Source organism: Rhipicephalus microplus, chromosome 4 (assembly GCF_043290135.1).
Source record: "Rhipicephalus microplus isolate Deutch F79 chromosome 4, USDA_Rmic, whole genome shotgun sequence".
Lineage (NCBI taxonomy): Eukaryota > Metazoa > Arthropoda > Arachnida > Ixodida > Ixodidae > Rhipicephalus > Rhipicephalus microplus.
The window spans coordinates 28797285-28821964 of record NC_134703.1 but is presented as its reverse complement, the minus strand read 5'-3'; the positions used below and the strand labels follow the sequence as shown (position 1 = coordinate 28821964).

The window sequence follows — 24680 nt, the reverse complement described above, 5'->3', positions numbered from 1 at the left end:
CCTGTCCTCCTCTCTTGTATCTCCTTTTTTCATACTGGGAGGCCGTGTAATAATCCTCAGCGTCTGGTGTTTGTAAGGACGTTACTATTAACATGGAATGGAAACCTACTTGCCTTCCGTGATAATGAGAATGAAGCCGTGGTGGGCATCTGTAGTAACACTACCAAACCTTTGCTAAACAAAACAATGACACAGCCACTGAACCAACAGGGCGAGTAGACCTTAATAATTATTAATTGTCATAGTTTCATGTCCCAAAACCACGATATGATTATGAGGGGCGCCGTAGTGGAGGATTCGGAAAATGTCTACCATCTGGTTTGGCTTAACCTGCACCTAAGTTTAAGTCCATGGATCTAAAGCATTTCGCCTTCGTCGAAATGTGGTCTCCATGACGTCATCGTCTTCGGGTCTGCGCGATTTAATCCTGCTGACCCGAAAGTCACGAGATTCGATCCCCCGACCTTCGGGCCAGCAGTAGAACACCATAAATTGTAGACCTCTGTGGCGGATCGGTGGACCTTCTGAAGATAAATAGGGAGAAGAGTCTTCTTCGGATGGCCCGTACATGCCGCGATGGCTACGGAACAACCACAACCCGCCCCAACTCGAAGGTTTGCAGCCTTCTATGTGGCACCAATTTCCGGAGCCCTCCGCTACGGCGTTTCTCATAATCATATGGTGGTTTTGGGACGTTAAACCCCACATATCTATCAATCAATTCTATGTGGCACAAAGTTTTACCACTCCACAAATATAGTTGTGCCAGACTCGTAGTACACGTTTTCTAAAAAGATAACTAAATTACAGTTACAGCCTTCAGCAAGTACTGTCTAAAAAAGTGATCGAGCGTTAGCGTTTGTAATTATGTTTGCGTTACTGCGTTCTCAAGCTTAATTAACGCTCTAGAAGTACTTCAAATAAAATTAGCTTACGTAGATTTTTCAGCGCAATCTCTGCAGAGACATTCCATGCTTGTTGAACTTCACTGACAAGCTCAACGTCGGATAGGCCCATATCTATCGAGCCAACTCTTTCAGCAGAACGTTAGTGAGATGAAACGCTAAGCGTCCGGATTTACGCGTCTAAAAATTTGTGTCTGTGAGGTTCTTGAATGGCACGATCTAATTCGCGACTGAAAAAGGCAATCAATGAACCACTAGATTACCTACAAAACTATCTGTTTACAAGTAATTAATCAACCGATCAATCACAAGATTATCTACAGAGTTAATTGATTAAAAGTCATTCATTAAATACAAGCTTTCACTTGAGTTAATACTGGAAGCCCGCATGAAGCACAATCGTAAGAGGTTGATCTATCAATGAAACACTAAATCAAAGGGTAGCTTCTTTATTTATGTTACACATAAAAAATGATGGCGCAGTAAGATACTTCCGAAGTGCAACATATAAGGACCCCTGCCGTGTTCACCACCTAATGAACTCTGGTAGACTATTAAGACTAGATTTTGTAGTTGTTTTGTTTTATCTCGGTTGCGGCGTTCGTGAACGTGTGAATTCCTAATAAACCCCAGGTAGTCGAAATTACTGGAGCCTTTCACGACTGGGCCCCAAGGTGTTTCTGGCATGTAAAACCTGAGAATTTACTTCTAAGGGTGTTATTTGGCCGGGGGCGATGTAAACACATCAGTTAATTTCAAGTACTCCAGCAACAATGAATAAATAAATAAAGAGATAAAGCAATAGAGAAAGAAAAAAGAAAGAAAGAAGTAAAGAAAGAAAGCAAAAAGAAAAAAAAGAAAAAAACTGAATGAATCAATGCATACGTGTATCAAATAAAGACAAAAGAAAAGGATTAAGTTGTTATATGCCAATGCAAAAGACCTATATTGCATTCAAAGCGTATATGTGCTCCAGCGAAAACTAATCACCCCCTCCTAATAAGAAATTAAAAAAAAACGCAAGTCATTAGATACATCTGCAAAACGGAAAAGGAAACACGAGGGGCGCAAGTTCCTTTTTATGCTTTTATTAATGAAAATTAAGTGGCAATGATCACCGTAATGTCTACTGGCGGCGCTGACTGACACTTCCACGTTTAAATACACACATATATCCTATAAACTGGACGAAGAGCTGACCGCCACCGTAGGTCAGTTGGTAAAACATGGGACGCGTTATTCGAAGGTCGCAGGTTCGGACTCTACTGGGGGCAAGGTGTCTTTTTGTGGAGTTTCTTTCTTCACATTTTGATTACAATTACTATCTATACCATACCTTATACTTACCTTGGTATCATTGTCTGATAGTTATCATTATTATTTGGTCTAACAAAGCAAACTAGCCCTTAACATTACAGTTATTTCCTTTTTTAACCGGGTGTAGTACATGTGATGGCAAAGCACAGTCACTTCTGGCATGTAAATATCGAGAGAGAAAAATGCCCACCAAACGTTTCATAACTGCTTTCACCATGAAAGAATAACGTTGGATTTTAGACGTTGTAGTGGACGAAAGAGAGAACAAATACACCTGTTCGTTGGGCAAGCTGTTCTTATTCTCAGTCTTTTCTTTCTTCTCCTCTACCACGTTCTCGCTACCCGCGCGCCGGAGCCCCAGCGTCTTCCTTGGTCATGACAACGCAAAGAAAAGTATTGAAAGAAAGACGTTCTTACATGTCTATGTACTCGAGCACTCAGTCATAGTTGTCTGAGTGCAGCTGAATCATTGCCTTGGTGAATCACCTGCAGTTCCACAACGGTGACTGGAACTCAGATTTTTTTTTTTCAGAAATGAGGTTTTATTTCTCTCTCTCTCTCTCTCTCTCATTAGAGAAAACGACTGCAGGTTTAGAGAATGTCAAAAGTAAAGAGGCAATAAAGGTACGGGATTGTGAGCAGGGGTAGGAAGATTCTGCCTTGTGGCGATGACCTTTCCAGTGAATAATGCTCGACTATCGTTGAATAAAGTTGTGCGTACCAAAACACCGCTTTTTACCTAATGTTTTTGCATGCATTCTTCCTTCATATATATAGCATCTGTAACAATGCTCTCGCGTTTCCTGTTTTAAAACGGCATGTTTTGTTTTGTTTGTACGTCTGCAGCTGTGTTTACGTATTGGGCCGTCAGGAACACGCGTCATTTTCGCTGTCATTTTCACTAGCAAGTCTCTAAGCCCGTTACACTTCGCAAGTTGAAATCGACTATTTACTTAGTTGTACATTACGTAGACAAAACGAGTTAGCCCCTTTGTTTCGGCAAGAAACAGGCTATTGCTACAGTATGATGGAACTCAGCATGTGACCAGGCTACATCGTGTTCGGCTTTGACGGATTACCTGCACACACCAAGGCGAAAACACGATTGTTTTGAAGCCAATCTTTTTGTTTCAGAAACGCAGGATTATGCAAAAAGCGCAGCACACCAATGACAGAGACCCGTGCAAGTTTCGTCGTCTCTGTCTTTCATGTGCTGCGTCTTTTACGCAATCATACGTTTCTGAAAGAATGCACCAACTGACTCCTAAACGTGTGCTTCTGCCTATTCATACTCGTCCATGCAGTGTGCTACGGTTTAATTGATGTCCCTAAGTTTCTGAACACCTGTGACTGGACTTCAGACAAATGGCGTCTAGAAATGAAGCAAAAGCTCCTAATTTCGTGCCCTCTATATTCGAGCTTGATTGATTGATATGCCGGGTTTAACGTCCCAAAACCACCATACGATGATGAGACACGCCGTAGTGGAGGGCTCCGGAAATTTCTACCGCCTGTGGTTCTTTAACGTGCGCACAAAAATGAGCACATGGGCCTACAACGTTTCCGCGTCCATCGGAAATGCAGCCGCCGAAGCCGGGATTCGATCTCTCGACCTGCGGGTCAGAAACCGAATACATTAGCCACTAGACCACCGCGGCGGGGCTATAATCGAGCTGAAAAAATTCGTAGGTAGTGATGCCGTAAATGCCCACGAACTTTTTTTTACTAAAAAAACGTGCCTTATTCACTATTTCTCGTCTGAACAATAGCGAGCCTGCTATTCTGTTAAAAAAGTGCGAATACATGTGCTCTTTTGTACGACTCGTTTGGTTCACAATGGCCAGCCGATGGAGATTAACCGCTTCGCCCTTGTTCCGAGTCCTTGAGTACATGTCGCACTCCCTATTGCAGCGCGTACTTTCCAAAACGTTTTCATCTCCGCAATACACTGCACAGAAATAAATTGTTCCAAAACGCTGCTTGCGCGGCGCACAAGATAATATAGTTAAGAAAAGTTAACAATACAACTGCGAGTGAGGCAAAAAGAAATGGGCCATCCGTGTGCAGCGTGCACAATACGAATATAAGCATATAGCGCAGCTGCTTTTCACTCAAGGAGAGCTGAAAACGATAGCTGAGCGTGCCTCCACTTGCATTGTCCACCAAGTAGAGAATGATATTTCCTTACACAAAGCGTCAGCTTGTGCGTTCTTCATTGATAGCACACCGCTGGCTGCAACCTTTCCAGTGCGGTGCGCGCCACGCTGCGGCTGTGCTTGTTGTTGGAGTCTCGACTGCAGGCGAGGTATACAGTCATTACAGTCGTATCCGCGCACATGCGAGACGCGGAGAGCGCTTTCGACCGACAGCCCCAACGTATGTCGCCCATGCAGCTCTTGTCTCACAGCCGCAAGTGGCTGCTAGCCTAGCCTGCTCCTCTGATTCATAGCGTTATATTTATACAGCGCTGCATTTGTATTATTCGCGTACGGTGCGAGATGAACGGATCGTCGGTATTGTTTGTTCCCGTAGTTTCATTGTCTCTGTTCGCGAGGATCATTGATGTAGTACAGCAGCGGGTAGTTACCGCGCGCACTTAGCAGACAAAAAAAAAAGAGCTGCAGCTGGTGAAATCGATGCCTTCCACGTTTCGGCGCTGTCTCTGTGGTTGGGCTTGAAGGAGGTGGAAAGGGCAGTGCCGACGTGTGACCTTTTAATTGACGTGAGTCACGAATAGCGATTCTCTGACGGCCGTCGCTTAAGTACGAGCCGCGTTGTGAAATGAGCGGCCGCTGTTTTACGCTATCACAGCACTAAGACGGTGAGTCACGAATGCCGGAGAGCGAACTCCTATAGCGTAGTAATAAAGAATGAAAACTGCACGAAATCGTGAACGGGTTTATTTGCTGTCACCTACAGAGTTTTGAGAAGACTGACTTACTCTATACTAACGCGATTACGTTTAAAAGACGATCATGTCGACATTAAACTCATTTTCATTACGAAGACTGCACACACATTTCTGAAACAAAAAGAGCATTGAGACAATGAGCCATGCTGTATATATTTAAATACGTTTACTACAGAGCTAGATGCATGAATGTTTTGACTAACTCAATTTCATGGGTTATAAAAAGTATTTTGATTTTCTTTTTAATTTTGAGTCAGCAGCAACAATGGCGTCAGTGAGCGTGCGGCGAAAGTTCTCACGCACTGAAGAAATGAGCGACACTCTCGAAAGCTGGAAATATGGTGGTCGCCACTTGCCTGACGCTAGGGACAACGCTCTGAATTTCGTTACGTGTGTGTTGTTTAAATTGGCATAATTACGAGACATTTTTTAAGCTCTTGTGATACGCTGCTATGTGTTGTTGCATACGGAATAATGTATTAGTTCGTATACTACTGTGGACAGAACTAGAAATGCATGCGTGTGAACTTTTTATTGTAGAGTGAACGCGTGCAAAAAAAAAGAAGAAGCTGTACACTACCATGTTATTTTAACTTGTTTCAGTGTCCTGTTATTAGTGTTTTTTTTAGCTGCTCATTGTTCATTTGAGGTAATCTTTGTCGCTGAAGAGTTTACAGATATGTGGGAAGAAGCGGAGGTAATATGAACCTCAACTTGTCCACAGCAAGAAAGTTACAACAGAACAGAACAGAGACCTCTGTCTGCGCCAATCTTTACTAGGGTTCGCTTCCATTCATCTCCCAATTTATATTAACCGGGTGCACTCGATGAAAACGACGTCATTTATTCATGATAAAAACATGATTGGTGCGTCGTAAAAATGCATCTTTATCGAGAAGATCAATGTGAACATCAGTGGTTGTTAGCTACGCAAACAGAAGACACAGGTGTTACGTAATAAGACACTTGTGACTGATGCGACTGGAGTCTGTAAGCGGCTGCATTCCGACGACTAACGTCCATGATCAATTATTAAACAAACCTCTGTGGTATAGTAGTTAACGGTGAGAGCGGAATCGGAGAAATTGTTGTGACAGACAGGAAAGCCGTCACTGATTGGATGCCGAACTTGGGCGAAGGTTGTGTACTCGTGGCATGTTAGAATATTGAGCGCCACTGCCGGACCAGAGAGACAGGCGACGCGCTTCGTGTCTACGCTGTCGGCCAGCCGCGATTTTCTCGCAAGCAAGCGTAAGCGAATAACAAGGAGTTTAGTCAAGCAACGCAGAACTAGTTTTGGCGTGAATGGATGCTATCTAGCCTGTCTCTTCTTTATTTTTTAATTGATGATGTACGTGCACTGTTGCGAGTTTTAGGGTGATTTCTTTTCGACACGCAGGAAGTGCTTCTATCCACCCGGTGGTTACGGTGACACAGAACTACGGCGACTCGACCGACTCCTCACCCAACCAGAGCCAAGTCTCCCGAAACTCTTCCAGAAAGTCAAACAGTTCCCTACTTGTGCACAGCGGTAAGCTCACTCATATCCACTACAACGCGCTTCATGTCGCCGTCGTTGGCGCAGTTAATTGTTTCGGAAGCAACGTATAGTGCCTTTGGAATGTCAGACTGGCCTATAATTATAACCTGTTTGTAAACGAAAGTGCTCGAAAGGTATGGAGAGTATTCTCCAGTCTACGGCCCCATATTTTCATTCATCTGCGTTCCTATGGCGTAACTTGTTGGAAAACTTGGCTCAGTGGTTCATTTTTTTTTTAGGAAAATCGCAACTTTGTGCGTGAAATGAAAGCGTAGGTGTGTGTGTGTACATTTTAATTTTTTTCGTAATGCGAGGCCTGCGCCACCTAATTTCTTTCATGTCACGCACGTGAAATGTTTCATTAGGCGCTTCTGATAGTGCTCCACGCCTTTGAAAGCCAGTTTGGCACAGTGAAACGTTGGCGAAGAGGAGGAACAAGCTTCATTGTTCATAAACCTGAGTAAACACCGAAGCTGACGGGCAAGCGCAACCGCCTGACCAACGAAGATTGCATTCTTTCTAGCTCTTTCTTCTTTGTTTCTGTATTTCTTTCTGCGTCGTCTTCCTTGTTGCTTCCTTTGTCTTCCTTTACGTTTTTATATGTTACCCTCTCTCACTCCTTGCCTCTCCTCCTAACCCTCGCATCTCTCCTACTCAACTTCACTTCTCTTGCACACTCCTTCCTATATTATACTATATTATGCAGGGCTATGCCATAGTTCACCCTTTCACTACCTTTCCCTCCTCCTCAACATCACTCTTTTCCCATTACCCTTGCTATATAGAAAGAAATTAAGATGACAGAAAGGCAGAGAGGTCAGCCAGAATTACCCCACACTAAGGGGAGGAGGAAAGGTAAAAAATGGGAAGGAAAGTGTAGAAAAAAGTAGACGCGCTAAAAAAAAGGAATAAATGAGATAGCGGCACAAACTGCTGCTAGCTGCTGTGTTGGCGCGCCTTGACGACAGAGCCGTGTTAGAACAGTGTTCGAATGTCGACATGATCTAGTCTTCGCACAGAAAATCAATCAAAGCATCGTTTAACGTTTTGCGCGGCAGTGGCCGATTGAATAGGCTATATAGCCCTGCTCTTTACTTTGCTTGCTGCACTACGCATGGCTATACAAACTGATTGGCACGTACCCGCTTACTGTGGCACATGACCGCCAAATTTAGCGCTCAAGAAAACGGTGCTACTATGCTAGTCCAAACACCTCCGGTGTTATCTCTTACAACACCACTATAATCGTATTGATCCTGCGGAAAATAATAGACATATGCTTAGCTTTCTTGTAATCTTTAGCTGTATATATATATGCGAAGAGGGGGCGGAGACAGAGAGAGAGAAGGATTTTTTTTTTTTACTAAGCGCCTGGGTCTGCACCTTAGGCGCAACTACAGCTGTCACTTCGTGGGAAGCCATTCTATTTCTTTCCCGCGTGTTACATTCATTCGTGGGTGTACGCGTACGTCTCGGCTGTTCTTCCACTCCTACTGCGCCTAACGCGATCTCGCAAATCGTCGGCGTCTCTTGGTCGCACCTGCACTCTACTCGGAGACAAATGTGCACGGTGCGAGTGACTGAAATGTCAGCAGTCGTTCGTGGAACACATTATGACCGCTGTTCGAACAAGGCTCGTTCGGCGATCGAGTGTTTTTGAGCTGCTTTCACATTTTCAAAAGAGATGAACGATGGAAGAGTGGGTGCATGCGCGAAATATCAGACTGTAGTTAACGTTTCCGTAATAGGACATTTTCTTGTCCTTTCCAGAGAAGTTCCTCACCCCATTGTCTAGCTTTTTTTTACCGTTTGGTGTTGTTGTGGTGGTAGTAGTAGTGGTAGTAGTAGTAGTGGTAGTAGTAGTGGTAGTAGTAGTAGTAGTAGTAGTAGTAGTAGTAGTAGTAGTAGTAGTAGTACTGTTAGTAGTAGTAGTCAGTTTATTTGGTTTTGACCAACATATAAACGAGTCACTCGAAAAAAACCCGTTATTCCGTTTCTTTTGTTTATAACAAGTAGTAGTAGTAGTAGTAGTAGTAGTAGTAGTAGTAGTAGTAGTACCGAAAGTCATCATCATCATCATGACAGCTTGTCGCCTGCTAGTTTTCACGTGGTATAACTTGTGTGCGTTTGTGTATGTGTGTTTGTGCGCGCGTGTGTGTACGTGTGTGTGTGTATGTGTGTGTGGTTGTGCTTGTGTGTGCGTGTGTTGCGGAGGTTAAAGTGCCGGAATCGCCACCTAATATTACAGTCTTTGTGAAGTCGGTCCGGCAGGCTAGCCTTTGAATATTTTTTTTATGTTTTCAAATGTGACCCAGTGCTGGTCAATGGGGCGAAAAAAAATATAAGAAATGCTTGCGAAGCGAATAATCCCACACTCAGTGGTATATCGATAGGGCATGGTGTTAGATCGTGAGGACACCTAGCTCCAGTTGTCGCACAATGTATAGCGTGTATTCGATATAGAACCTGCCAGTAGGCCTTGCCAACGACCCCCTGCCCTTTTTGTCGCGCAGTGGACTTGAAGCCTCTCCGGAAAACGAGCAGCCACATCGATGTGCACACTGTGCGCGTCCCCCTCAAGGACATCATCTGCTACCTCTCACTCATGGAAGCTGGGCGACCCGAGGACAAGCTGGAATGTGAGTGTGCACGTTGTGGTGTCGGTGTCTCGTAGACGTTTCTAACTTTCACGGCGATAGATGCGATGAGAATTAGTCTTACGTAAGGCCTAGTTTGTACATACTTCTGAACGCGTGCACACGGAGGTCAGGGGGGGGGGGGCCTCCATCCAGTTTATTTCGAGGGTGGCGCCAATTCTGCCCAATATTTTTGCTAAGTCGCAACTTTCACTTCATTTCTTATTGTCCAAATTATGTACACACGTTTTTTTTTACATTAATGGTGACCTAAAACACATGTTGCACGGAAATATCTGTTTGCTCTGTCTTTTCGCACTGGCCATCTGCGCCTGCGTGTGTCTACTCTCATCAGGCATTATCTATGACATGCCTACATGTGTATAACCAACTTTATTTGTGAAAAAAAAAAAGGAATGCCGAGAAACACCTCGTTCTCCTGCAGCTCAATAACAAGGGGGCTTGTATACTACCACGGCATGAATTTCGGTTTGTTGTCGCAGAAAACACGGTGATCCTCGTCTTCTTCAGATTCTAGAAGTGGTTGATAATCTTGCCTGAAAGGTTACGGCTATAAAGAGGCAGGCTTTTTTGATATCTCGTATACGAGCGTAGCCTTTTCTTGTATGCTTTGTTTGTTCTTTGTGGTTTTATCTCATCTTTATTTGAATAGAACCGCTAGCAAGCTAACATGTATCCCACATTGGGCCGCTTTGCGCGCGCTGGCTTGTGCCAGCGCGCGCTTGTGGCGTTCTACAACGACTATCCGCAATTGTGTCCTCTAGAACACTGGATCCCCCGCCGCGGTGGTCTAGTGGCTAAGGTACTCGGCTGCTGACCCGCAGGTCGCGGGTTCGATTCCCGGCTGCATTTCCCGGCTGCATTTCCGATGGAGGCGGAAATGTTGTAGGCCCGTGTGCTCAGATTTGGGTGCACGTTAAAGAACCCCAGGTGGTCGAAATTTCCGGAGCCCTCCACTACGGCGTCCCTCATAATCAAATGGTGGTTTTGGGACGTTAAACCCCACATATCAATCAATCAATCAGAACACTGGATCGTGCACTTGAGCGAAACTGTGCACTTTATGCTTGCGCAAGGTCATGTCTACCACCGGAACAAGTAAACTTGTTGCGAGTTGCCTAACCAATTGGATTCTGCATATTTGTGTATTTACGCCCAACCTGGCATGAATACACTTTAGGCTCACAGGGAGTTTCAAATGAGGCCGGATAAAAAGTCGCTTCATCTTATGCATGTTGCCGTTGTTTATACCACACCTGCGTGCATCGTTTCGTTTCAGTCATGTTCAGGTTGTACGACACCGATGGAAACGGTTATCTTGACAACAACGTAAGTACTCAGATGAAATATCCCATCCCCTTTTTATTTGCTGTATTGATGCTTCGTTTCGAAAGACGATCTGTCTTCAGTTCGTGGAGTGTGGGTGGGTGCTTGTGAAGATAGCTAAGCAGACGTAGCGCGACGAACGAAAAAGGCACTGGCTTATTTACTGCAATGTATACAGAACGTGCAGCGCGTCAGCTTAACGTCTCGGTTGGTCCTAACTCGAAAGTTATGGCTCCATCTGCTAAAGACGTATGTGGCTAAAGTGGAGAACTTTCTGCACTGCCAAGTTTTCTCGAAACACGATAAAACTGTATTTGTAATCTACGCGTCTTATGTAATCTATCTTGCCTCAAGTGTTCCTCCAGTTGATGCTTGACTCGCCGTACTCGTCTAATGCAACTTCAATGAAAACCGGCAAACCATGAAGCCAAGCAAAGTATAGGCAGTGGTAAGTGTACAGTTTCAGTGTAGTGTAGTAATTAAAATATAGATTTGCATATCTCAATTGGGATATAGATGTATACTCACATCTGTATCTCAATCACTATATGCCGCTCCGCATAGAACGGTACAATTATTGTCTGATATACCTTCCTTTGCTTCGTTTGATTTTGGTTTTCATTAGGGCTGTGTCAAACAAAGAGACGAAGCCTCAAAATGTTCTTATTTCATTCGCTTAATGCGGGCGTTTTTTGTGTGTTTTTTTTTGGCGCCATCCTCTTCAACTTGTCGTCGTATTCGAATGACAGTGCTCCTTGCCCAATGACAGCAAACCTTGCCCAATGATTGATGCTGAACTCTTGACCTTCCAGAAGTAATGGTGTTGTCGCAGACGCTTCGCCATCGCTTCAGCCGCTGTTTAGATAGACAGAGATTGGGCAAAAAGGAAACAGCCTGTAAAAACAACTTACTGCTGTTCAAGCAGTGGTAGTGGCTTCAGTCTGGTGAACACTAACGATGAACTTTGTTGTGCCTTAAAAAAGTGAAAGTGGTTACTTTTTTCTCTCTTTCGAAATTTGCGAACGTCTATATTTAAAGTTTGCGTTTAAGGGTGTCGTCGACGTCTGCACTAGTGAGCTGACCCCGTAGCTATCATGCCTACGACGTCGGCAAACGAACTGAATTAATATTTTCGTTCGACGTATTAGTTGACGCCTTCTGTAACTCCCTTAAGGGCGCGCTCTTTTAGAGGCCCAGAATTCAGAATAAGGCTGTATTTAGCACGGACCTAAAAACGAGACTTTTGCAAGCACAATGGAGGCAACGTACACTTGCCAGCAATGCAAGGCGCAACGCAGATACGTGATTTGCATACTGTTGACAGAAATCGCGTCGTCATCAAATCTAACGTTGAGCGTGAAAACATGTCAGGGTCTGTATACACCGTCCTTCCTCATCACGTCACAGATAAAAAACAGCGAATAAGTAAATAGCTTTGCTTTGCAACTGTACGCAAAAACAAGTGCTCGGCAATTTCGCTCGGTTGGCCAATGACAATAACGAAAGACTGAGAAGTTTGCCTCAGGTGGCCTTTTTTTCATGTTGCAGGAATTGGTGGTTTCTATTCATGCAGCGAGTCCGCTATTGTACTGAAAACGCGTTTTGCAATCGTTTTAGCTTAGATCTTCGTGAGTCGTTTTGCGTTTTATCACGCATCTTCTAGCGAACAGAATAAGAAGATCACGCAATGTTATTTCTTTGTTGTCAATGGCTTATTTCCTTATTTCGTGCAGCGATAACATTGAGTCTGATGAAGTATGGGAAACCGTGAATTAAGGAGCGCCTTTTCCCAAAAGTAAAGTTGGGGACCCTGCCGTATGGGAGGCCTCGATTGATTTAGAGTCTATGCCGGGCCTTTGTAATTCGACTAGGGGCTGAAACAATGTGCGCCGATTGTCGGCATACATTTCAAACAGTTCGGTTCGCCAGTGAGTGAAAGAGACGGGCACATTTGCATGAAGCTCGGCGCCGTCAACTTAATTAGCTGCATTATAATTAGTTTCGCATCGACGTTTTGGTTCGTGACGCGAAAAATTGAGTGGAACAGAAAGCTCGAGCGGAAAATCCAAGGTAACGCACCAGCACAGAAACTGGCACCGTTCTTTAACATTGACTGCATAGCGTTTTAATTTGTCGTCTTGTTCCCAGCTTCATTTGCAAGATATTGTACTGTGAAGGGAACAAGCTTTGGTGCGTGCCTGATCTTAAGTGTTTGTGCGTAACAAGCTTGTGTTATCGCTTGGTGGCTTCCAGGAGACAGAGTGCATAGTGAATCAAATGATGAGCGTCGCCGAATACCTGGGCTGGGACGTGTCAGAACTGAAGCCGGTAAGTGGAACAATGCAAACACTGCTGTTCTTTCTCGCGTCTGTGGTTGGTTCTTGTTTCGTGAACTGCGTTGTCTTGTCTTCACTGTGCTCACGTTTCTTTACGGCGTTGAAATCTAGCCAGTATTTTTGTCATTACGCAGCGCATCCTTTCGCTTCGCGCCACTGGATAAATGCTTTGCCTCGTTCTACAAATACGCGAGTGTGGATGATGCATGCAAATTAATTTTCTCGCAATGTGCCGCGACTGGTAACAGAGGCATCGAATCGCCTAAGGGTCGAGCCGCGTCGCTGGAGTCTACAATAATAATTATTCGCACTTGTTTGCTTTCTGCCTGAACAAGAATTTGGTGTACTGATGTACACTGTGCTTTTTTTTACATTTTGATATACCCAACTAACACACTTATATTATGGTTTCATCATTGTATAAGTCATCGTTAGTCATTACAGCTGTAACGCCCCGTACAAGACCAAGTCAAGTGACCAACTTCTTTAGTATTACCTCGTGGGCAATAATATACCATACGTTAAAACAATTACCTAAAGGGACACCAAAAACTGCTGAAATGACTCTCGTGGACGCGTCTGATGCGATTCCGTTGTGAATCGTGCACACGTGCCATTTCTGACCACAATGGCGACAAAGGAGTCCTGAAGTTGCAATAAAATATCTCTACTTCCCCTCTTTACCCCGGAAGCCGCGGACCAATGACAGGCAGGTGTTCAAGCCGGTGTTCTTAGCCGGTGTTCAAGTGCCTGCGTACGGGTGATCTACATTTATCTCTCAAAACTCGAATTTTTTCAACGCAGATTCTACAGGAGATGATGGTGGAGATTGACTACGACGCCGACGGAACTGTGTCGCTCGAAGAATGGAAGCGTGGTGGCATGACCACTATTCCGCTGCTTGTGCTGCTTGGGCTTGATGCGGTGAGTGACCTTTGAGGCAGCTTGTAGCACCTCAGGTGACCCGCCGCAATGGATCAGTAGTCGAGGCATCAAATCCCAGCCGCCGCAGTGTCCTCATTTTCGACGGAGGCTAAAAGTGCTAGAGGCTCACGTATTCGAATTTCGGTGCACGTTGAACAACACCAGGTGGTCGATCCTCCACTATTCTTCACAATCATGTCGTGGTTTTGAGGTGTTAATCCCCAAAAAGGTGTATCCTGCTATAGGTGTATCTGTTATCGGCGCATATCGTGCATCTCTGTCTATTCTCCATTCATGACCCAATAATCAAGGGATGTGATCTTCTTTTTGAATCACGTTCTCTTTTAGTTTTTTTTCCTGCACGAAAAAAATTTTATAAACTTCGTACCTATCCGCCTTTGTGTGAATGGTTGTCCTGGACGCGCTTCCAATAATTAACCCGGATGTCTTCCCCTCAGTAACCGTGCCGTCTTCTTCTCTGCAGAACGTCAAAGACGACGGCAACCACGTCTGGCGTCTCAAGCACTTCAACAGACCCGCCTACTGCAATCTCTGCCTGAACATGCTTGTCGGACTCGGAAAGAAAGGACTGTGCTGCGTCTGTAAGTTACGGCGCGTCTCCCAGTAGGTTTTTACGCATGTAGCGGACAACGCTGCGGATGATGATGATCATGATGATAATAGAAACAGGGTATCTATTTCGGGACGCTTTTGAGAATCTCTGCGACAGCCCGGACCCGCTGAGCGAGCGCCCGAAAGACCTCGGGCGTGCTGTCGCGAAGGATCCCTTCTCGCTTCTTTGGAATATATCCGGGTGGACCGAAGGATCGGTGGGAGGCGAGGGAATCAGGCGGTGGTGCACTCTACGGTGCGACGGGAAAGGATGTGGGAATAGCGTGGAATTTTTGACAGACTTCGGTATAACGAGTCGGAATTAGCTTATGTTTTTGGGAAAGTTCGGGTTTGCAGCTGGCGAAGAGCGACAGCTTCCTAACGTGAAGGATACTGCGGAAGCAACGCAAAAACTTAGGCTATGAAAACGTGCATGACATTGTGTTTTGTCCTAAGCCTTCGTTGTTGCAAGTGCTTAGAATGACGAAAAGCTTGCTCGGAATTGATGGTCGTGGATTCATGATAATTATTGGAATAAAACATGGATCAAAGACTAAGGCAACACGAATGCCCACTGAAAAGGCGCACAGGGGCGGAAAGGATAGGAAATTCTTTCCAGATGATATCGTCAATGAAACTAATGGTGATTTTTTTTTTGCCTGTAGCGATGCCCTCAATATTTCTGTCAATAAAAATGGCTTGTTGTCTGGAAGCGTTGTGAAGTTTAAAATGCATGATTGTGATGTTTATACGTTGAGTAAGTCAATATCATTTGGATGTTTTTCTCCTTGAAATATATTGTGTATTGTTGTATCTCTTGTAAATATTGTTAATCATGTTATGTTATGATCAGTTTCCACCCATCTCTACGCAGTGCCTGACGGCGATGTAGGCGAAGTGCAGACAAAATAAACGTAAAAACTTATCCTCGCTTCCGTAGGCACTTGGTCACTTGCTTGTCCAGCGCACGTAGGGGTCTACGCGCGAGGTAACTCATGAGTAATTTGATTTTTTTCTTTACGCAAGTTAATCGACGAATAACTCACACACACTCCCCCTTATCTAGACGTCAGGAATCAACCAATAAACGCTCGTCGTAGCCCCATTTACAGGCTGATTCTGTGCAGGTGTGATTAAAATGACACCGTATGCGTTGTTTTGTGTCCTTTAATGATGACAGATCACGCTATTTAGCGCTGTATTTGCCTTGTTTCATTTTCCTTGCAGTTTGCAGGTACACTGTCCATGAGCGCTGCGTGCAGAGGGCGCCTGCTTCCTGCATTAACACCTATGTCAAGTCCAAGAAAAGCTCGCAGGTATACCTTTCTTAATGTGTGTCTGTCCTCGGAATCGAACGCGCACGTCATGTACGGCGGGTGCTCTCTCATAGCCGCCATCATCATCATCATCATCATCATCATCATCATCCTAATCGTCATTATGACCACAGTCACCGTGTTATATCTTCCTATATTTGAGCCTTTCGGCAATTTTGATCCACTCATGTGTATTGTCCTTTATTTACACGTTATTTTCATATAAAGCTCCATCATTATATCTCATAACCATAAGAAAAAATTATTTAAACTTCATCAAAGTAGCTATTTGTGCAAATTAGTAGACAATGAAGCCCTTATGTAATATATATAAAATCAAGTTCGTCGTGTCTAATGTACGAATACTGTAACCTGTAACAGATGACTTATCGGAATTTAGGTTGCTTAATTACGTACATATGCATATTATATGCGGCGGGAAAGCGTTAGCGTGTTCGATTTCTGGCTGCGGTGGACGCGTCTTTGTTGAGAGCTGACAAAGGCGATCATGCGCCGAGTTTCTCGCGCATGATGAAGTGCGCGGACGTTGAAAAATGATCTGCATTGCTTGCCAGCGATTTTTTTTTCCTGTCGCCCCTGTCTCGTTGTGGGGTGTTAAGCGCCATCAGCCAAAAGAAGGAGCTTTCCTTGTTGTCTTCTCGCAGCGTGATTATACCGCCTCCTTCACAGTTCAACATACCGAGCGGTGTTCGCTCTGGCTCGAAGAAGTACGATAATCTTCCTATGTGGCCCCTTCCTAACAGATCCCCGCTTTTTCACGATACGGATCTTACACGCATGGAAGCGAATACTAAGAAAACAAAACCCGGGAATTTATGTTAATTAGAGGGTATAACGGTGGCACGTGTGAGCTCTTCAGAATTTCATTAGCATTTCATCATCGTTACATTGGGCAGAGCCGCTGGTGGCACTTTCTTCTCGCGGTGGTTATTCTTGTTATTTTTGTTTATTTCCACGCTGCCACTTTTGATGATGTATACTTGTTTTTGTCTTGGTGTTTGTTCTCCCGTACTTCTTTCTAGGTCGGGGCTTCGTTTGCATTTTTATCTCCTCCACCACTTTCTCCCCGCTGATAACCACGCAATGTCTATAGCTCGTTTTTCTGCCGTCTGGCGCCGGCAAATCATCGCTGTAATTACGTGTTGCTCAGATCGGCTCACATCATTCGCATTTTGTGTGCTTTTTACCGATCACACTGCCGCAACACGAGAAAAGGTGTTTTGTCTGAGGGTGTTCGAATACACAAAGCTGCGTCACGGTCTGTATCCAGGTCGTGATCGAATAATTTGGAATGTGCGCGGTGATTCACCAGGCTACTGCCATATTTGGCAAAGATAACGAGAGGGTGCACAAGGCGGCCTTGCGAAGCCACCATGGATGATGCGATACAGAAACGGGTGTGGATGGTACAAGAACTTTGATGTTAAGGGCGCAGAGGCCGAAGTTTCAACGCACCTCCCGATGCACTGTGATTGGTCGGGTATGCAAAAAACAGGAACTGCGTACCATTGGTCATATACCTTTGCGACGGTAACGTTAGGAAGCTGTTCCTCGTTGATTGCTACATCATCGGCTGCCACTTTTGTCATAAAGGCTGCATTTCTAAATCCCTACGCGTTAAAAATGACTTGAAAGGTCCGACAGAGGGAAGCATCTCTTTATAATCTGAGGGAGTTTCCCTTTTATCGTTCCCTGCCTTTGGCATACTTCCCTGATTAATGAATCTATGTTCGTTACTTCTCGCCAGCATATGATGGCGGAGTGTTCAGGCAACAGAATATTTAGCCAAGACTATGTTGCTCCCCAATGTAAAACTTGAGCGCAGCCGTATATACGCGGGTATATATCGGCTACATACTGAGACAAGAAATCTGAGGTGCAAGCGCAGTGTTGTAGACAAGTTTTGAGCACCGCCATTTACTCCAACCTTGTGCAACATGATCCTTTTTTTTTCTTTTTTTTTCAGGCTCTGGTTCATCACTGGACGGAAGGAAACTGCACGGGAAAATGCAGCAAGTGCAAAAAGGCTATCAAAAGCTACAACGGCATCACCGGACTGCATTGTCGCTGGTGCCAAATGACGGTCAGCCTTGCTTTTTGCTTGAATGATTCGCTTAGTATAGATATACAAACACTGCCTGTTAATTAATTTGCTTATCTTGTTATATTTCGATGTTAGGATTGTTTCTCCCAGCAAACGGTGCTATTAATCCACTGTCTACTGGGAAGCGTTTGCCTGTGACAAACGAATGCTTTCTAATGCACTGCTACCATTGGACGATGAGCCGCTCTTCGTACATATGCTTCTGGAACAACTCCCCTGTCGCTTGTTGGCTCGCAAGGCAGTTAAAGAACACTTGTTCTTTGACTTTTGTATTGCGCCACTACAGCATAAGTCAGTTCATTCGGTTCATAACCACAGCATACGTGTCAGTGCATTCATTGATTATTTGCTTCTTTCCTTTTTTTTTGTCTCTCTAACACACACATTCAGACTCCCCTTTTCTATACACCCAGCATAGGGCAGGCAACCAGACTAATTTCTTTTTTGACTGCCCCGCCTTCTTCCTCTTGTTTTCTTCCTTCCTTATCTCTCCGTGATATCTCGTTTGGCTAAAAGCAAGCGGATGCAGATCCAGTGCTCGAAACTGAACGGCCTTGTAGTACATATGCAAGAGAAGTCAGCAGTGAGAGAGTTCACACTTGCTAAATCACTCGGAGAATTTCATTCGCGCCGTGCATATATCAGGGCACATCTGAAGTGCGGCAGCACTCTTTATCCCGGTAATCGGTTCATTTAACCCCGACGCTCGACACCCGCATTCGTGACGTCCATTCTAGCTGATTAAAAGAGTCACAGCTTTACCGCAAGGGCGAAGAAATCAATGCGATAGCAACAACTCGGAATGTAACGCCGAGAGCGGCAATCATATCGAAATGTGCAGCGCGCTGCTCACGCACAAATGACGCTTGAAAACAACATACACAGAATGAGAACGAACTAACAACATTTACCGGTCGACACTTCACGCCTTTTTAGGAGCGAAGCTCCTTAAGGCGTGGGCTGTGCGTCCCCTGTATGTAGCCACCTCTCGTTCAGTTCTAAGTATTACGCTAGCCACCGCCCGATCTAAAGGGTACAGCCATATCCATCCGTCCATCCGTCCGTCCATCCATCCATCCATCCATCCATCCATCCATCCATCCATCCGACCATCCATCCATCCGTTCGTCCGTCCGTCCGTCCGTCCGTCCAAAAGATGCAAGATGTTATAAACTAGACGGCGGTACGTGTAGTTGATTATGAAAGATGCGAGGTGTTATAAAATAGGAATGATGCCACATATGGCGCGTGTCATCGTTCGATATAGTGCGGCGACGTACGCTAGGGGGAGCGTTGCAATAAAATCGAGTGGGCAAAATGTACGGAGGATTCATGGTTTACCAGGTTTACCTCCGGAGCTTCGCCCACTCATCATCATTCACTTCGTGGATATGGCGGTATTTTTTTAAACAAAAACGACGCACGAAACGTATAATCACAAGCACAGAGAAGTGCAAACTAACAGGTGTCCCAGTTGTGATACTTCGCTGCGTATGAAAAAGCACGCTCTTTTCGCAAATGGGGCCTGTGCAGCGAGTGAAGTGGCCTTTGTTGGCCCAGTAACGAATGCAATTGTTCCGGTGAAAGCGGAAGGCACACGATTCTCCCCACCGAAGAATAAGCCTGCGCGCACAAGCATCTAATTCCCTCCCCCGTTCGCGGGGCGAAGTGCGCGTGGGAGATAAGCGCGCGTCGGCACATCGTGATGAGCTGGGCGCCAAGAAGACGATAGTCTTTCTTAGGGACCTTCGACGCAAACATTTTGGTCTTTCTGTCTGTACATCTGTCTGTCCGCCCTTAACGGTACTCTAAAAGGCACCAGATGGTACCACGAACAGCTGACCTCATCCGCAGCGCCCACCAATATTGCTCATGACTCAGCTTTCATACGTGTGCGATTGTCAATTAAAAAGCAATTATTGCGCATATCTGGGGCACCATAACAACACGTCAATATTATTTGTGTGTGTCTTTTACTAGAAAAGGCACACATAAGTAATTCTAAGGGCAGTACCGTTTATTGCGCTGCGCTGAATCTGAAACGCTTGCACAAAAAGGCAAGTGTTTCCCACGCTTTGCTAAGACGACACGGTGGTGGCACCTATCCGTCGCTTTGTGTTCTACGCCTTATCACCCCCGAGACGGGCGCGCATGTCGCGCGCTTTGTTTTCCAAGATAACTGCCAGATGGCGCTCATGTCTCACGTGTGACGTGACTTGATGCGCTCGTTTGCCTCCGCTGCACGCTCGAGGCCTTCTGACGCAGCGCCTCCAGAATACCACGTACCGATTTTCTTGCGCAGAACATCAAATAAACGTTTTGTTCACTCTGTCCAGACGCAGAACTACCGTCCTTTGACGACGTTTTCAGTGTAACACGCAGAGACGGGGTCATTTTTTTCTTTATTTTTGACGTGTTCATAGTTATGGATACGTATACATATACGGTGAATAACGGCGTTGGCAGCGGCGACGGCAACAAAAAAAAAACAGCCGAGACTATCTATCTAATAGCAATCACAATGAAACTGCGAGTGAACGATTCGGCTATGCTAGCCACAAATGTATATTTACGCTCGCAGCACTCTAAAGGTCTCGCGTTTTACGAAAGCGCCGATTGCATTGACTCCGCGAAAAAGGTTCCGGCCGCCCACGCGGACGATGACGTGACAAACGGTGCCGCCCCTCCGGCTGTGCTCCGTTCTTCGCGAGAAATCGCTGCTCCTTCATTCGAACGCATTGTTGCCTCGTACTCGCAGTCTCTCGGTAGTGAATGTGACTCTACAGCGTTGTTCGTCAGGCTCGTGCGCGATCGCTTAGACGTGTTCGTGCGGTGTAGTTAGCGGCCTCGCCGACGGTGCGTTCTAGACTCCAGATGCGAAGGAAGTGTTCACACGCCATTGGACTTGCCGCTCTGCGTCCCGCATGTTTGAAACCCATGACGACGGACAGGTTTAATGAACCAGACAATGCGCATGCGTTTACGTACGCGCAGACGCTCGACCAATCGTACTTGTGGCCAAAAGGGGATGAAATGCGTGTATCGCGAGGGATGGTAAGTCGTCTCATTCTCTATTCATTGTGCCACAGTTTATTTATTTATTTATTTATTTATTTATTTATTTATTTATTTATTTATTTATTTATTTGAATACTTTCCATGCCCGAAGGCTTTACAGAAAGGAGTGGGGTTTATACAACAAAAAGCAAGCGAAATGTTACAATTGCTGCAAAATGGAGAGTTTGAAGTTTGCAGGGTCGATGAGGGATGCGGTGGCAGCGGAAAGGCAGTTCCAGTCTTTGCTTGTTCTGGGAATGAAGGAATCACTGTAGTGGTTTGTTCGGCAAAATGGCACACCTACTTTAAAGCAATGATCGAAACGAGGTGAAATGTAAGAGGGGGAAGAAAGAAGGCTCTCTTTTAAAGATGGATTGTAATGATAAATTTTATGAAAAAGAGAAAGGCGAGAGCATTTTCGACGGAACGATAAGTCGGTTAGATTCAGAGTTTTTTTCATGGCTCATTTATGGGTTTGTTGCTCACTTTCAGGCTCTTGAGATGAGCTTATCGTAATGCTACTAGTCACACTTTTTTGGTGAATCCTACTTTGCCACATGTATGTCTCTCTAACGACAGGCGTTGTCCCCCCATTTCGTAACCCGTCATAGCGGTTTTGTGATTAGTGTGCCCGACGGCTGAGCCCAATGTGGCGGGATCGAATCTCGGCCGCAGGGCCCGAGTTTAGATTGGAGTGAAATGCTAGAAGCTCGTGTACTTAAAGTTACGTGCACGTTAAAGAACAACACGTGGTTGAACTTTCTGGAGCTCTTAGCTTTGGCGTCCCTCGTGATGGTATCGGGATCGCGGGACGTAATGCTACACCAATTGTTATTCTGTTAATTACCTTCTGGAGGATTGACGCGCATCTCTGAAGTCAGATTTACACGCATACATGTAGCAAGTGAGGACCTGCAGAAACGGTAACAGGAGTTTTTTTTCATTTTTACTTTTAGAGCGCCTCGGCGCAATGTTGAAGCTGAATAAATATCGGTTCTGTAAGGTTCGGCGTATAAAGTCACAGCATATCCACGGACTGAATGATGATGAGTGGGCAAAATCAACCGTCCGTTCGTCCGTGCTTCCGTTCGTCGGTCTGTCCATCCGTCCGTGCGTCCGGACGGACGGATGAACTCTTAACCCCACTCATAATCATTAACTGCGTGGATATGCTGGGATTTTTTTGTGTTCGTTTCATTTTATACGCGTTGCCACTTTGCCTCGTTTTCACGTGTGCGAAAGTCCCACCTTAAGTGGACACAAGTGCCACAATCAATCGGTTTGCATTGATAAAGTCTTCTCTGAGAACTCAAATGTCGTCAATCTTACCATGATAATTTCACGAACAAAGAAAACCAAAGTCGAAGTACCATTTTATAATTTCGCGCTGAAATCTGCACGCGTGATGGCACGATATTCAAAGTGTAAATATCGTATTTTGCCGACATTGGCTCGACGAAATTTCTCAAAACTTCGTATGTTAAGTCTCTGGCCCCATCAGCAGACATTGTGCTTCATTTTTACGTATTAGGATCTACTTAGTCCTTGATAAACACTGTCAAAATTTATGACGTCACAGTGCTTGGTACAGGAGTATCAAGGTGGCGTCGCCACCCGCGTTTCCACTTCGCGCGCTTTCTCGCCTATACCAAGCGCCTTCTCATGGCGAGCGCGGAGAGAGAGAGAAAGAAAAAGGGAGAGGAAAGGCATGGAGGTTAGCCAAGTTTGGCTTGTTTGTCTGCCCTACACTTTGGGTGGAGGAAAGATGGAATAATAGAAAGGAAAGAGATAGAGTGAATAGAAGTGTAAAAAAGAGAAGGGTAAATAGCCAGCGCGAAACTACGCAGCATGGTCTCATGACGCTGTTCTTTCACAAGCACTCGTGCAGTCCGGTGGTCCTCAAAAAACACAAGGGAGCTTTCGTTGGTTTGCGCGTATTCGAAACCGTCGGCCGAGGTACCAGGATCTTCTTTTCTGTAAGTGGTCGTGAATCCAGGTGAGAGGGCTTGGCCTCCCTAGCACGTCGTTCAGATTGGTATGACGGGCAGTGTGGCATGCGCAAATGTTGCATGCCGCACTGCTAGCCATTCCAATGAGACACGAATACGCATTCGTAAATGCCACGCCCAACCACACACCACACAGTGATGTTTCAGCGCGTTGTGGGAGCCCGGATGGCAAACGAAGTTGAAAGTTTGGATCAATCAAACACGGGCGCGCGTTGGAGAAACCCTGCGTATTCTATTGTACGAGCACACACGGCGTAGGAGCGTAATACTGCGGTCACCACGCAGCGTCCGTTCTCGAGAGTGGTACGGCCGTCCGCAGGTCTTGGTCATTTAGCCGATCGAGCAGCTTCATGGATTTCAGAATTCTAAAAGGGTAATATACTAATAGCAGAAAAATAGTTTTCCGGTTTAGTGTTACTTAAACGCGTACCTCAAACGCCAAGCGACGTCTTCGTCGGCATGCAATGCCGATGGCGCGAAGCCATCACTTCCCGCATGAGTATACGAGGCGTGTACATGTGAAGAAGCTCTGTCACCTTCGTGGCCGAGAAAAGTAGTCCACAAGTCATTGTGCCATCGTTACCAATACTAAACATTTTGACCAAGAGAGTTAGTTCTGTTGGGTAGTTTACTCAAAGACTACTCAAAGATCCGCTTTGGCGTTTGCCGCCACTGTGAATGTGTCGTACGCTACCCTTTAGGGTCGCCTACGTCAAGAGAAGAAAACAGGGTATTGTACCCAACAAACGCTACCTCAGCGTACTAATCGTGAACTGCCTATTGTCAGCGCACTGCTCTTCACACTGCCGAAACGAACGTTCACCTTCTCCTATCCGGATAAAAATACGTAACGTGCTATTGCAACACACGTTGCTCGTTATTCATGCACTCTTTCACATCGCCCACAAATAGGTACTAAAGTAAAGCCGACAGTTCTTGAAGAGCAAACACATTTTTACGCGTCTCACTATAAGCTGAAAGTGCGTGATGTTCGCAACTATAGCTACGATGCCAAAAAGACGACATTTAGGAAGGTTGCCGCTTCATTCGTTTATTTATGTTTCAAACTCCCATTGATGATTACTTCAGACAGCCGCTGCCATTTCTTGGACAGCACACTCGTACTAGAACGCTCAGCCTCATGCGTGCGCATTGAAAATGCAAACAACTCAGCCGCATGCGTTTTCAGATCAGTTATCGAGAGAAATGTCAAACGGTGCTCGTTGCTTGCCCTTTGTGCATCGTGTTTCATTTAAGAAATGCCGAAGCAGCTGGAGCGTCACTTCCTCGTACGACTATAGTGCATTTGTTGGTATGTTTACCGTACTACGCACGCACATGAATCGCTCATGCATCAACGTCATTCATTGAGCCTCGTACGCGAAGCGACCCAGCTGTAAGTGTAGCTTTTGCTTATTTTATCGCATACAACCAGTTGATCGAGTAACCTCGGTGGGGTCTCACCCCCGTATTCTAGAACGTCCCTCGACTCAACACTCCCCCTTCACTTGAGAAAACCGATGGTAGCGCCGCCTGTAGTCACGACAAGTCACTGCATATCAGCGATTATCTGCTGCGATTCTCTAATAGCGCGGTGCCATTTTCAGCTGAGCGGCGGCGCAGTGCTCAACTCTGTCAAGTGAAG

At 45.4% G+C, this 24680-nt stretch overlaps 1 protein-coding gene across 3 annotated transcripts in view; it reads left to right on the top strand.

The window, feature by feature from the left end:
* Positions 1-24680, top strand: part of Dgk (diacyl glycerol kinase 1) — a 422138-nt gene that overhangs the window by 357275 nt on the left and 40183 nt on the right. For all 3 annotated transcript variants that reach the window (XM_075892403.1, XM_075892402.1, XM_075892401.1), the window contains 8 exons: positions 6533-6664; positions 9187-9312; positions 10610-10659; positions 12910-12984; positions 13797-13916; positions 14401-14518; positions 15756-15844; positions 17832-17948. In XM_075892403.1, coding sequence (XP_075748518.1) covers positions 6533-6664; positions 9187-9312; positions 10610-10659; positions 12910-12984; positions 13797-13916; positions 14401-14518; positions 15756-15844; positions 17832-17948 — 827 coding nt within the window. The remainder of the gene's footprint in view (positions 1-6532; positions 6665-9186; positions 9313-10609; positions 10660-12909; positions 12985-13796; positions 13917-14400; positions 14519-15755; positions 15845-17831; positions 17949-24680) is intronic.